At 33.8% G+C, this 13,094-nt stretch overlaps 1 protein-coding gene across 4 annotated transcripts; it reads left to right on the top strand.

Moving 5' to 3' along the window:
* Positions 1–2,193: 2,193 nt before the first annotated feature.
* On the top strand, positions 2,194–6,467 carry LOC113736482 (putative late blight resistance protein homolog R1B-16). 4 transcript variants are annotated; one of them, XM_072084733.1, is made up of 3 exons: positions 2,194–4,156; positions 4,247–5,988; positions 6,172–6,467. In XM_072084733.1, the coding sequence occupies exons 1-2, from the start codon at positions 2,498–2,500 to the stop codon at positions 5,705–5,707; spliced, it is 3,120 nt and encodes a 1,039-aa protein (XP_071940834.1). In that variant the 5' UTR covers positions 2,194–2,497; the 3' UTR covers positions 5,708–5,988; positions 6,172–6,467. The 4 variants fall into 4 exon arrangements, with proteins under 4 accessions (XP_071940834.1, XP_027119291.1, XP_027119292.1 ...); XM_072084734.1 differs by having other exon boundaries at positions 2,564–2,701; positions 3,108–5,988; XM_027263490.2 differs by having other exon boundaries at positions 2,195–5,988; positions 6,094–6,467.
* The last annotated feature ends 6,627 nt before the right edge of the window (positions 6,468–13,094 follow it).

Genomic DNA, 13,094 nt, shown 5'->3' on the forward strand with positions numbered 1-13,094 from the left:
TAATAAATAATTTTTAACCTTACATAGGGGTATTTTTGACATTTTACTATTTTAGTTGACTCCATTATGGATTGTAAATTCCATCACTTTGACATTTTAATCCAAACCATGAGGGGGTTATGTATAGTTTTTGAGACCATATGGGGATTATGTAAACAAACACTTAACCACATGGTGTAAAGTGTAATTTGCTCAAAATTTTTTTATCCCTTTAGTAGATCAACCTTTGATTAAATTCATGTGACATAAAATTAGTCAAGAAAATTAAGCCAACCTATAGAGATCTTCTTACTGAGAGGAGGAAAGTGGCCCGATGGTTATGTATAACTTTTCAAGGTGTAGGTGGGTTATGTTTTTAAAAAAAAATCCACCAGGTACAAAAGTGTAATTTACCATATATATATTTTTTAAAATTTTTTTAAACAAGGAAGAAGTAGAATTTTTTTTTCAAAAGCTGAGAGGAGGAAGGAGGATTAGATTTCAGGACTTCTAAGTTTTAGAGTTTCAACTTTAGTTGATAAAATCATTTTAGGCTTTTAATATGAATAATTTTAACTTTTTAACTAATTCCACCGCAGAGGACAAAATCCATCATTTAATTTTTATTGTGCACACCTCAAAACCTGAAGTCATCAAACTGTCTCATATTCACCCCAACAAGTCATATTGCAAGTGAAAGAGCTCTAACACTCAAATGTATTCCCTATCTATTTTTTTTTAATTTTTTTCGGGGATATTCTGAAGAGGCAATCCCACTTTTACAGTTCAGAAACCAGTGTATTGGTGCATATTGCTCCTGCAATGACATTAATATTTTGTGAAGCCACAGTAATTTTGGATGAATGATTAACCTTAGGTGCAAAAAATCCAAAATAAATTTTAAGGTGCAATTTCATAGTAATTAGTAATTACAAAGTGCAAACTATCGAGAAATAAAAGTTTGAGATGCAAAGTGGAAATCATTCAAAAGGGTGCTTGACTGCTTATCAAGCAATCTTACGAGGGAGGGTGAAAAAATGGAGCTTACTAAGGATTTTTGTGGTTAATTGATTAACATTTTATAGTTTTGCTTGTTCATATATCAAGGTTTGAGGACTTTGTTAAGATGTAATTATTTTCATTCAACTCAAAGAATCCATTAAGCTGAAATATATAATAAAGTCATTTTACAATTTTCTTAGCAATTAAAGATAAAAATTTTTTATTTCATAAAATTATGTTGTTTGTAATCATAGGGTGTAAAAATTATTAAGCAACAATACTTGAATTTTGAAAGAAACTATCAATTGAAAGTTAAAGTTCCTTTTTCCTTTTTGGCCCCTTTCTGTTCTTTTTCTCTCTTGGACTATGGTAACTAGGCCAACATGTAAGAAAGTCTTACTTAATGAAAGGCACAAATCTTGGTTAAATTTATATAGCTTCATTTGGTTCAGCACTTGTTCATGTAAATCTTCTATAATTTTAAATATTATAAATAATTTTTTTTTCATATTTTGGACTAAAGTATCAAAGTAATAAAAAAATAGTCCTTGATAGTAAAGCCAAACGAAATGTGAAGAATACCCTAATGTCAAGACAAAATATTTATTAACCACGGAGATTATGTGTAGCTTTTCGGAGCATACGAGAGTTATGTTAGAAAGAACTAATCCACGAGATGCAAAAATGTATTTATCCTATATTTATATATCTTAGTCACTAAAGTGATTTTAGGTTTTGGTCTTGACATTTTGGTCCTGACACTATATAAATATAAATATAAATAAATAAATAAATAAATATATATATATATTTTTTTTGGGGCTCTGATGGAAGGGACGAGCCCTATTACATCTTTAGCTAAAATGCTTCTTACACTGTCTGAGGATTAGCTGAATTTTCTTCCCATCCATGTTTCATTATTTTTTGGCTCTTCCTAATATACCCACACTAAATAAGATAATAGCTTAACTATAATTGACAAAATTGTCATATTTTAAACACGGATGAATTAAAAGACTCAAACTCTTGCTCCACAGCTGCTATCAAAACACGGCTTCTTAATTATAAAGTTTAACATATTAAACTATGGATTGTCGAATGTCGATAAGAATTGGAATTATTGCAAAAACAGTGACCCCATTGTGTGGGAATGGAATACACTACTTGTCAAAGGTTCACAAGTACTGAACGCCTTGTGAGGATAAATAGCCAAAAAAAAAAAAAACTCCAAAAAACTATGCAGTAGTAGTAGTCAATAAAATTTCTTTACTTTATTCAAACCATGAGCATTTTCAGATTATTTGACCGCTCTCTCGCTAACTTTGATTCATCTGTTCTTTCTTGATCTTGCTCCGTTTTTTCTGTTGAATAATTTATTATCTCATTTCTCTTCTTCACCATCCCACCGGAAAAAGGAAATTCCAGGAAAGAAATACTTGCTTGCTCTGCAGTCGGCGAGATCTGTTTCTCCCTTAAAATTTGAGAGTGAAACTGAGGAAAAATCCCTGCATAAGAGATGGACATGGCCTCCACTTGCAGCATCGATCGTGTCTTCCTTGATCTACAGTCGCTTGTGGACAACCCCCCTGTCATGTACCGAATACCCAAAATTAGAGCTGCGTACCTGGATATAAAATTTCTCAAAACATTTGTTATGAGTGCAAGAAAGTGGAGCCACTGCAATGATTTGTACTTGGAATCTGATAATGTAGTGAAGAAGGTGAGTCTTCCATCTTTCTTATCTTGCATTGAGGATACCTTTCACAAATATGAGGACATTCACTCTCTTTTCCTTATGTTGAAATCTGATGCACGTGACATACTTTATGTTGGCAATGAAGTGTTCCCCAAATTTTTGAAACAAATCAAATCATTTAAGCAAGAAATCATCCAAGTTTACTTTAATTTGGCAAGCAGCAGATCACTAGAATCAAATTCTTGCATGCCAGTTGATGAACTAATGGAATTTATTGACCTTATTCTACAAAATCTAGCGGATTTAACAACTTGCAATTTGTCTATTTTTGATATGGACCCCCAAGTTATTACTCAATTCCAAGCCCTTGAAGCAAAGCTAACATTCTTGAAAAGCTTCGTTCCCTTTGCCAAATTGCGAGGAACTGCAGATATTCCTGCCTTGCTATTGGCTCACTTTGAAGTGATGGCTTTGAACGCAGCACGCCTCTGTTACATGTGTTCTTTTTGGGATGATGAGGAACGGCACAATCCCGAGTTCTGCTCCATGATATATGAGCAACAACAGAAAATCACAGCTGTTGATTTTCAAGTCTATGAGATTTATATTGAAGTTCTTAGAGCTACAAGATCCTCAAAATCATTGCATAATAGAATGATGGATAAGCAGATATTGAACAACTTCAATGATTCTCTGATTAGTTGTCTCTGGGAGCTGTTGTGCTGCAGCTCTAGCTTTATGGATTCTACGAAAGATGAAATGGGAATACTCTATGCAGGACTGAGGTTCTTGAGAAGCATTTTAAGGGAGCAGCAGGAGAAGATGGATGAACAAAACGAAAAAATTGGTGCTCTTCTTACTGAGGCAGGCATTATAATTTGCTCGCCTTCTCTAAACAGAGTGAAAGAAGGAGAAGTTAGCTTCTTAGAATCCACAGAGGCTTGTGACTGTTATGATATGCTGGCTAATACCAACATCCATATCAAGCATTTTAAGGATCAGATCAGTGGCTCAAGCATTATTGAAAGTCTTCCCTCCTTTCATAGCTTAAGAGTACCAGAAGTTAGCAAGGCTTCCAGTCACATGCTATCAAAAGTTAAAATGCCAATAGCTCATGAAGTCATGGTTGGTCTTGATGATGAGGCAGAAAAAGTAATTGAACGACTTTTAAGTGGACCAGAACAGGTGGAAATTGTTCCCATTGTGGGAATGGCTGGGCTTGGTAAAACAACTTTAGCCGAAAAAGTTTACAATGATAGTTCAATTATATTTAACTTCCAGATTCGTCTTTGGTGCACTGTTTCTCAAGAATTTGACATGAAAAGCTTGTTAATACAAATTTTGTGCTCTAATGGAAAACAATCTAGCATGGATGAAGAGCTTAAAAAGTTGAATGAACATGAATTGCTTCAAAAGCTCTATCAAAGGCTGAAGATGAAGAGGTATCTAGTTGTTTTTGATGATGTCTGGGACATTAAGGTATGGAATGAGCTGAGAATTTCATTTCCTGATGATAAGAAGAGAAGTAGGATCCTTTTTACGAGTCGATTTTCTAATGTGGCTTCACAGGTTCAATATGGTGGGGAACCTCACAATCTTCGCCCACTCAGTGAGAAAGAAAGTTTTGAATTACTGCATAAGAAGGTTTTTGGAAAAGAAGATTGTCCTCAAGCATTTCATGGATTGGGAATGGAGATCGCCAAAAAGTGCAAAGGATTGCCACTTTCAATTGTTGTTGCAGCTGGAGCCCTAGCAACTACAGAGCATGATATTTTGGTTTGGGAAGAATTTGCTGAGAGTTTAACTTCGACCATGGTGTCTGGTGCAGGCCAGTGCAAGAAGTCGTTGGAGGTCAGTTATGAGCATTTACCATATCACTTGAAGGAATGCTTGCTGTATTTTGCTGCATTTCGAGAAGATGAAAAAATTGGTGCCAAGAATTTGATGCGCCTCTGGATTGCAGAAGGGTTTGTGGAAAAAATTGAAGGAGAGAGATCAGAGGACATTGCAGAAGAATATCTGATGGACCTAATTGGCCGAAACTTAGTTATGGTAAGTGAAAACAGATCCATTGGTGGAGTCAAAACTTGTTACATTCACGATTTGATATTTGAGTTCTGTAAGGGCGAGGCGAAAGAAAAGAAATTTCTTCAGGTCCTGCAAGGATATGATGAGCTTTCTAATTTTAATGAGCCTCCCAACCTACCACGATTGTCCATTTGCTCCAGTGGAGAAGATTTTATAAAGTCAAAGCTATTTTGTCCACATTTAGATACTCTGCTGCTCTGCAATGCTACTCCAGGATATGAGTTTGACTTGCTTAATATCTCCTTCCTTTTTGGCATCTACAAACATCTTAAAGTTTTGAATTTAGACATCAACCTAAGACTGGAGGAGCTTCCAACTGAAGTCGAATCACTTCTTTGTTTGAGGTACTTAGCCCTTACAGGTCGGACCATGAAATTCATTCCACCATCTATAGCCAAGCTCTCACATTTGGAAACCTTTTGTGTATATTCTGGTGGGCTGGTTTCATTGCCAGATAGCATCTGGAACATGAAGAAGTTGAGGCAAGTATGTGTAAGGCGTCGCGTTGTTATTCGTTTCTCTTGCAATGACAACGTTCTTGAAAACCTCTCCTCTTTACCCAATTTAGACACACTCTCCAATCTGTATCTTTCTTATGATCAAGAAGGAGAGAACATATTGAGAAGGATTCCCAACGTTCGCCGACTTAAAATTTTCAATCTGGGGGGACAAAATATAGTATGCTGCAACATGAGTCGACTAGAATGCCTAGAATCACTCGTCTTAGCTGGCTACAGTCTCTCAGGTTCGCAGGAACATGTTGACCTTTCTTTTCCCATGAATTTGAAGAAGTTGTGTCTTTTCAATCTGCGTCTTCCCGGTAGAAAAATGTCATTGATTGAACAACTACCGAATCTTGAAGTCCTAAAATTAAGATGGCGGTCAATGGAGGGCCAAAAATGGGAGCTGATGGAAGGAGGATTCCCCAAACTCAGGTCTTGACTTTGGAATTCGCAAAGATTGTTGAGTGGACGGAGACAGACCCTGACAGTGATGATTACTTCCCGTGCCTTCAGCAACTAAAACTCCACGGAATTTATAATTTGGAAATGATGCCTTCTTGTTTAGGGCGTATATCTACTCTTGAAACAATTCAGGTGGCGCGTTGCGGAGATGGTGTCAAATCTTCAGTACGGGAAATTGAAGAAGCACAGAAATATTATGGAAATGAGAATCTAAAGATCATCATATAGACTGAAGGGCATCAGTTGGTGCAATATCGGGTAATTTTTTTGTACTTCAGTTGCCTGTAATGCATGCACGAGCACATTGAAATTGATGAACAAACAACTAATTATTGCTCTATTTTTTCTTAATGATATCATCAGGGAGTGCTGCGGTAGTTTTTCCTCTTGAGATTGTAATTGGTCACCTGTGTGGTCTGACTTTCTTTGGTACTTTTGTAGAAGATGGAGGTAAAAGTTGGAAAGAATCGATGACTCTTTTCTTGTCAAGATATGGTGGAAACAATGAATGAGATTCGTACAATGTTCACTGTTTTATCAATCTGCACGGCAGCATAAAGGTTATTCAGATAATTTGCTGTTGGCGTATTTTGTGTAATTTCGTTTTGCTGAATTTAGTTATGGTTGTGTGCTAATTCTTTTCAAACATGTATGAATTTGCTGAATTGGGGCTTGGAAAATAGGGACAATGTACGAAGGTACTGCCACAAAATGATTGGTTTTTGACTGGCAAGAAACTCTATTATCTTTTTTTTTTCTTTTTTTGGCAAATTACATTTTACCCCCTATGATTTAGTGTTTTTGTACATAACCCCCTATGGTTTCAAAAGCTATATATAACCTCCTCATGATTTGGATTTAAGTGTCAAACTAACGGAAATTATCATTAGTGACGAAACCTATTAAAATGTTGAAATTACCCTTATTTAAAAATTAAAATGGCTGAAGTGATCAAAATATATAAACATAATATACATGACACACTAACCCTGTATGGGTTTATATTTTATCATATAACTCTCTTATAATTTAATACTTTACCATAAAATTTCCTTATGATTTTCAAAATATACACATAACCCTCCCTGTGATTAATAAATAATTTTTAATTTTATATAGGGATATTTTTGACATTTTAGGTGACTTCATTATGGATTGCAAATTTCGTTACTTCGACACTTTAATCCAAATCATGAGAAGGTTATGATAACTTTTAAAACTATAGGGGAATTATATATAAAAACACTAAATCACACGGGGGTAAAGTGTAATTTGCCCTAAAAAAAGGTTCATAATTCTCATTTTCTACGCAAGTGTTCTTTTCAAAAAGGAAAATAACTGAATTATTAAAAAAAAAGGACAAAAAAGTATTGACTGCAATGAGCTGAAATCAATAGCTTTTTCTTCAACTGTAGTTGCAAGTTAATTTGGATCTACAACAAAAGCTGGTAAGCTGGTATATTAAAGAAATTATTCATTGTTTGTCAAACTATTTAGTTTCTTCTCTAACATTTGATGTTGCAGTTGTCGTCATTGTTTCATTTTTCACTTTGAAATTTTATATTTCGCAAGCTTGTCATAATTTCTTTAGGAGTAATAGAGCTCACAAAAAAAAATACTTTTGGAAAATTAAGCACCCGATATGATAACTATATGTTAGAAAAGAAACAGAATTTGCTTACCTGTGGGCATACATCATCCAAGTCCGAAAGTCTAACCAACACTTTAGTGTCTATTAAATTTGCCCACCATTTCCTCTCTGTCTGGTTTTTCCCTGAAAATTGCATCATTAGAAGATGTGGAAGTGCCAAGAATCAACTTGGCTCACAAGGCTTTGAAGTTTTAGCTCGACGGAGTTTCATTAAGGGCACACTATTGAATAAGATTCTTTTAATTCTATTTATAGAATTAGATAATATAATCAACATATCAAGTAAGAGGAAGCAAGTAAGAGGAAGTAGACTTTCATTAATATGGAGGTAAAAGTTCTTGAATACGTTCTTGACTGTTTTTTTTTATTGGTTGTGAATTAGGATTGTAAATGAATTGAGTCGAATTGAATTTCGACTTAATTGTGCAGAGTTTGACTTTATTTTACCATGCTCGAATTCGAGTTCAAACTCGATCAACCTTTTAGTACAAAATTCGATTTGAGTCAGGCTCAAATTTGAGCTTTATTTAATTCAAATAAACATAAATTATAATTTTGTAAATTTTAAAAATTGATAAAATCTCTCTCTAATAAATGATAAAAATATAGGGAATATACATATAATTTCACTAGAAATAAAGAAAAAAAGTAAAAATACATAAAATCAAATCGACTCAATGAGCCAATAACCTGAGTTGTTAAGCGAGCTCAAAATCGACTCGACTCAAGCAACTTTGAGTTCGAAATGAGTTTTGACCAAACAGGCTTGCTTCCCTTGTAGCCTTAATGTCAATTAAGTGTCAATTAAGCTTATATTTGTTGTAGAATCCTATTTTCAATTGTGTGTTATTGTACTGATTATCTTGACTTAAATTTGTTCACTTGTTGCAATTTGTCCACTGTTTCCTCTCTCTCTGGTTTTTATCTGAAAATTGCATCATTAGAAGAAGTGGAAGTCCCAAGAATCAACTTGGCTCACAAGGCTTTCAAGTTTTAGCTCGACGGAGTGAGGATATTGTTTCATTAAGGGCACACTATTGAATAAGATTCTTTGAACTCTATTTATAGAATTAGATAACAGAATCTACATACCAAGTAATAGGAAGCAGACTTTCATTAATATGTTACAAAGTTAAGACATATTGGAAAACTCATTGGTGAACTAAACTGGGATTTTTGCACGCATATATGTCAATATACATTGATATGTAAAAAGTGCACCGCTCATCACAAAGATATTTATCCTAATATTAGAGTCATTTTTTCGAGAATTCAACTTCTTCATGCAAACATGTAATCAATATGCATAAATAGATAACATTAGATGAATTTAAACAAGTAGCCTTCAAATTTAAAATATTTGATTTCATAAATGTGCATTCGCAATTAGAGAAGGTACTTTTCAAATGGCAAATCTAGAGAGCAGCAAATTCTCCTACTTTATTTTGATTTTAGATCTTCTTTTGACTTATCAAAAAGTGAAAACATGAAACTAATAATCGGTCAGATGGAGAGGAGTATTAGAAATTTGTTTTCTAGATTCTTTGGTCACCCAATTTTTTCAATGGGTCAATTCCGACCATTATGACAGTCTTGTGATTGTTGGTCTACCAGGCTTTGTAGTCCACAACATGGATTGGATATGTCGATTAGCTCGCACCCTTTTTTTTTTTTTTTTTTTGTCAATCGATAACATTTATTCTACTCGTATTTTGACTCCTGTTGTAGCTTATTTTAGGGCGAGTGGAGGTCCAATTGGATTACTTAGAAATTTGATGATGGAGACTAAACCATTAACAGATCAAACAAGTGCACTATATACCGTATGGATTTTGGATAACCTACATATAGTGGCATTATGATGGGAGGCAAAGTTTGAATCCTTAACCTCCCATCCCATCATAATTTAAAGTCTTTAATGGTGGCTAATAGCCCAAAGGGCTGTTGATTAGATCCCACCCTATTAGGAACTAAAGGTTTTCAACCTTCTCCAGACAAAAAAAATTGTTTTTGTGTTTTTGTTTTTTCAAAAATTATTTTCGTCTATCACCAGCAGCCGCCCGCCATGGGTCATTCTTCAAAGCATAGATCCGGACACCACTAATCCCTCACCAGCCATCCCCTCATTCTTTCTTTTATCCTTTTTATGATTTGGATTGATCTATTTGGTGTTCTAAAATCAGATTTAAAAAAGAGTGAAAAAAAACACCACATAACTTCAAGTCCAAGATTGTATGTAGTTTGTCCAATAAATAGATATGCATAATTCGTAATTTCGTATACACATGTTAATTAGAAGTGTCAATCACAACTCAATTATATTAACTCTTCCAAATCCTCCTTCTAATAACCCGCCCAAATCCGCTCATTAACTTTAAATAGGTCTATGTGAGTACCTAATTAAATCCATTTAATTGGTGGATAGTGGATTGACTCGACTCACCAATTTATATACATTTAAAAATAAATATACATTTAAACTCAATTTTTAATAAGTATTAAGAAGATAAATTTGAATTTCCTACAAATCTAATAACAATAAAATATCGTTCTCTCTCGTCAAACGACATGCGAAAACTAAAAATAATAATAAATAGAATTTCAAATGAGTCATAAATTGGTAATTGAGTATACCCATATACATTTATTAAATAGGTATAAATGGGTTAATCCAATTATACTTATTATTGAATAGAAATCCATCCAAGTCACCCATTTTAACACATCTAATGTTAATATATATTGACATGTGAAAAGTGCATCATTGATCACAAAGATATTGATAATTTCAGAAATATTGATACTTAGGCTGTGTGTGATAAAAAATATTGATCACAAAGATATTGATACTTATTTATCTCAATAATATAGTCATTTTTTCATTACAAAATTGTTGATAATTTCATAATTTCATGGAAGTATGTAATCAGTGAATTGGATAGTGATACTTGAACTAATTGGTTGAGAATTGTATCTCTCTCATCAAAATTTCAATTTAATTAAGGCATGATTGGATCTTTTATGAGACTAAAAATATATTTGGTACAGCTAATGCTAAATCAAATAACAAGACTTGGAAAAAAGTATATTGGTATACCATTTTTTCATGCTATATTTAACTTGGACCAAAATTGTTGCTCCGGTCTCTTAGTTTGAACCAAAGCTATATCCACTATCCAGTTCAAAATCCTTATTTGTATAAAAAATAAGGAGTTCATCCACCATCCAGTTTAAAAATCCTTACTTGTATAAAAAATAGTGAGTTCATCCAAATAGTTTAAACAGTTATTATGTGTGTGTATTTGCGAAGGTATATTAGTGTGTAAAACTAATATATTTCTAAAGAACTTAAGAAATGAGTGTGTTTGTATTTGTGAAAGTGTTTTAGTGTGTGAAAATGTGTTTATGTATGTGAAAAAAAATTTTGTAAGTAAAAATATAATTGAAAGAATTTATGTATCAAAATCTATAAATTAATAAATTGGTCATATTTGGCTCATGAATTTGAGATGACCCAACCCAAAATTAACCAAATCTAAAGTTAAACTGGTTAAATATAACCCAGTTAAGTGAAAATTCATCCAAAACTGCGAAATATTTTTATCCAAACACAATCAAATAGTCTTTCGGTTTAATAGAAGACTTTATTTCCTCTAAATCTTGCAGTAGAAAAAAAAATTAACATCTACGTGAGGGCAATATGCTGTGCCTGCTTGTCATCATATACCCAAGTAATTATGTTACTCAGCGCATTGCTTAAGAAACCGTATTGAAATGTAAAAAGTTCATTGTCACTTAATTACTAAGTTGAGGTAAATTTGGAAAAAAAGAAATGATATTTGCACTTCAGAAAAGCTTCAGCCTTCGGGTACTCCACGCCTTTTTTTTTTTTTTTGGTTAAAGATGACATAAAGATCCAAAGCCTATGGTCTCTAATAACTTGAATACCAAAATTACCCCCCCTCCCTCCCTTGGGGGGCATAGTAAATGATCATTTTGCATTATTTTTGTGGAGACCACTGCACTTTTAATTACAAAGTCTTAAAACTTAATGTGTATATATAAATATAAACACACTGACATAATTTGCTAGAATTATAAATGTTTACTAGAGGATAACGAACAAATCTGAAAACAATACACAACTCCAAATCACAAAAACTAGTACTTACTTAAGAATTGCTAATTAATTTATACTGAAATGGCATTTAAACAATTTCCTCCATTGTTAATAGTACAACAACTTATAACGGATGTAAGAGTAGTAAAATTCGAACAAAATTAACCTATACAAATAATAAAATGAGTAAAAAAATTGAGATTCAAATAATTTTAAATCCTCACTTGTTCTCAAGCTATACTAAGCTAAAAAAAAAAAACCTATACTAAATAGATGGCAATATTCCATGCATGCAATTACAATGCTATATGATGACGGTTTAACTAAGTTGATACTTTTAGTGGTGGAGAGTTTTGAATAATTTACATATCAATCAATAAGTTAGCAGTTAAGAATCCAAAGTTGAGGTCAATTATGCTCCTCAGCTTTATGCCTGAGAAACCGAATTGCAATGTAAAAACTTTATTGTCACTTAGCAAGTTGAGGTCAATCTGGAAACTAATAGGACTTTTTTGTGTAGTACTCTTCATCTGCTATGTGAGTGATGAATTTGTAGTAGCTTTATTCTACAAGGATCACCTTCAATTTATTTACAGGCTTACACAGTATGATTCGGATACTTTAAAGCGCTAATTCACACTCTAGAAAGCAAAGCAAACATTTTCAATCCCATCTAAGTTTTCTTAACCGTGTTTGTTCCCTCTATAATAAGCTTGATTACATACTTGGATATGGCCTCGAAAAGAATGCAATCAGAACCAACAACAGGTGCTTGTCTATATTTTATTTATTGTGTTAGTGTATACATTTTATAACGTGATTAGCCAGATCCATCTAATTCCACCATTTCAAGAGTTGCCAACATCAGGCTTAAAACAAGGAAACTACCAAACAAACAGGAAATGGGGTTCGAAAAATTGCGGAATTCGACCCCGAAACTGGGCTCTCATAGACGAACCTAAGGCTATACCATAAGCCGATAAGTTCCTCCGGAACTGAAAGTTATAGTCGTTTAAAGCTTTTGCACGATTTAGGCTCCTCCTCGCCCTCAACTCACCTTGCAATGATCTCGCGAGGCCCAGATTTCAGCAACAGGTTCCACATCGGTTTGTGTACACCCTGTGGATTTCTCTACTTCCTAAATCGAGTAGTGATACAGAAGACAGAGAGGGACCGAAAACTCCCTACCAGAAGAGATGAAAAAATAGTGGAGAACACCTCTTGGTGGCGAGGGAGTGAATATTATTGATGATCAGAGTTTGGACAAGAGATTTGGGAAAGGAATTTGTTACAATCTGTTTGATGATATTCCCTGAACACTACTGATCCTTTATACTAGTAGAGAGGCAGAGCAAGTGGAGTTAGTTATAACTAACTTCATTTGCCATTCCTTGCTATTTTTGGAGCCATGCATGTGCTCCGCACGTAGGCTTCCCATGCATGACCTTTCTAATTTTGTTAATCGGTTACATACCAGCTAAACAGAAAAACAAATGCAGAAGAAGATAACAAAGTGACTAGAAATGCCCAAAATACCCATGGTCATTATTTGTGTACGTAACAGATGCTCCCTCTCGGAGAAAGTCATTGTCC

The sequence above is a fragment of the Coffea arabica genome, chromosome 3e, assembly GCF_036785885.1.
Source record: "Coffea arabica cultivar ET-39 chromosome 3e, Coffea Arabica ET-39 HiFi, whole genome shotgun sequence".
Classification (NCBI taxonomy): Eukaryota; Viridiplantae; Streptophyta; class Magnoliopsida; order Gentianales; family Rubiaceae; genus Coffea; species Coffea arabica.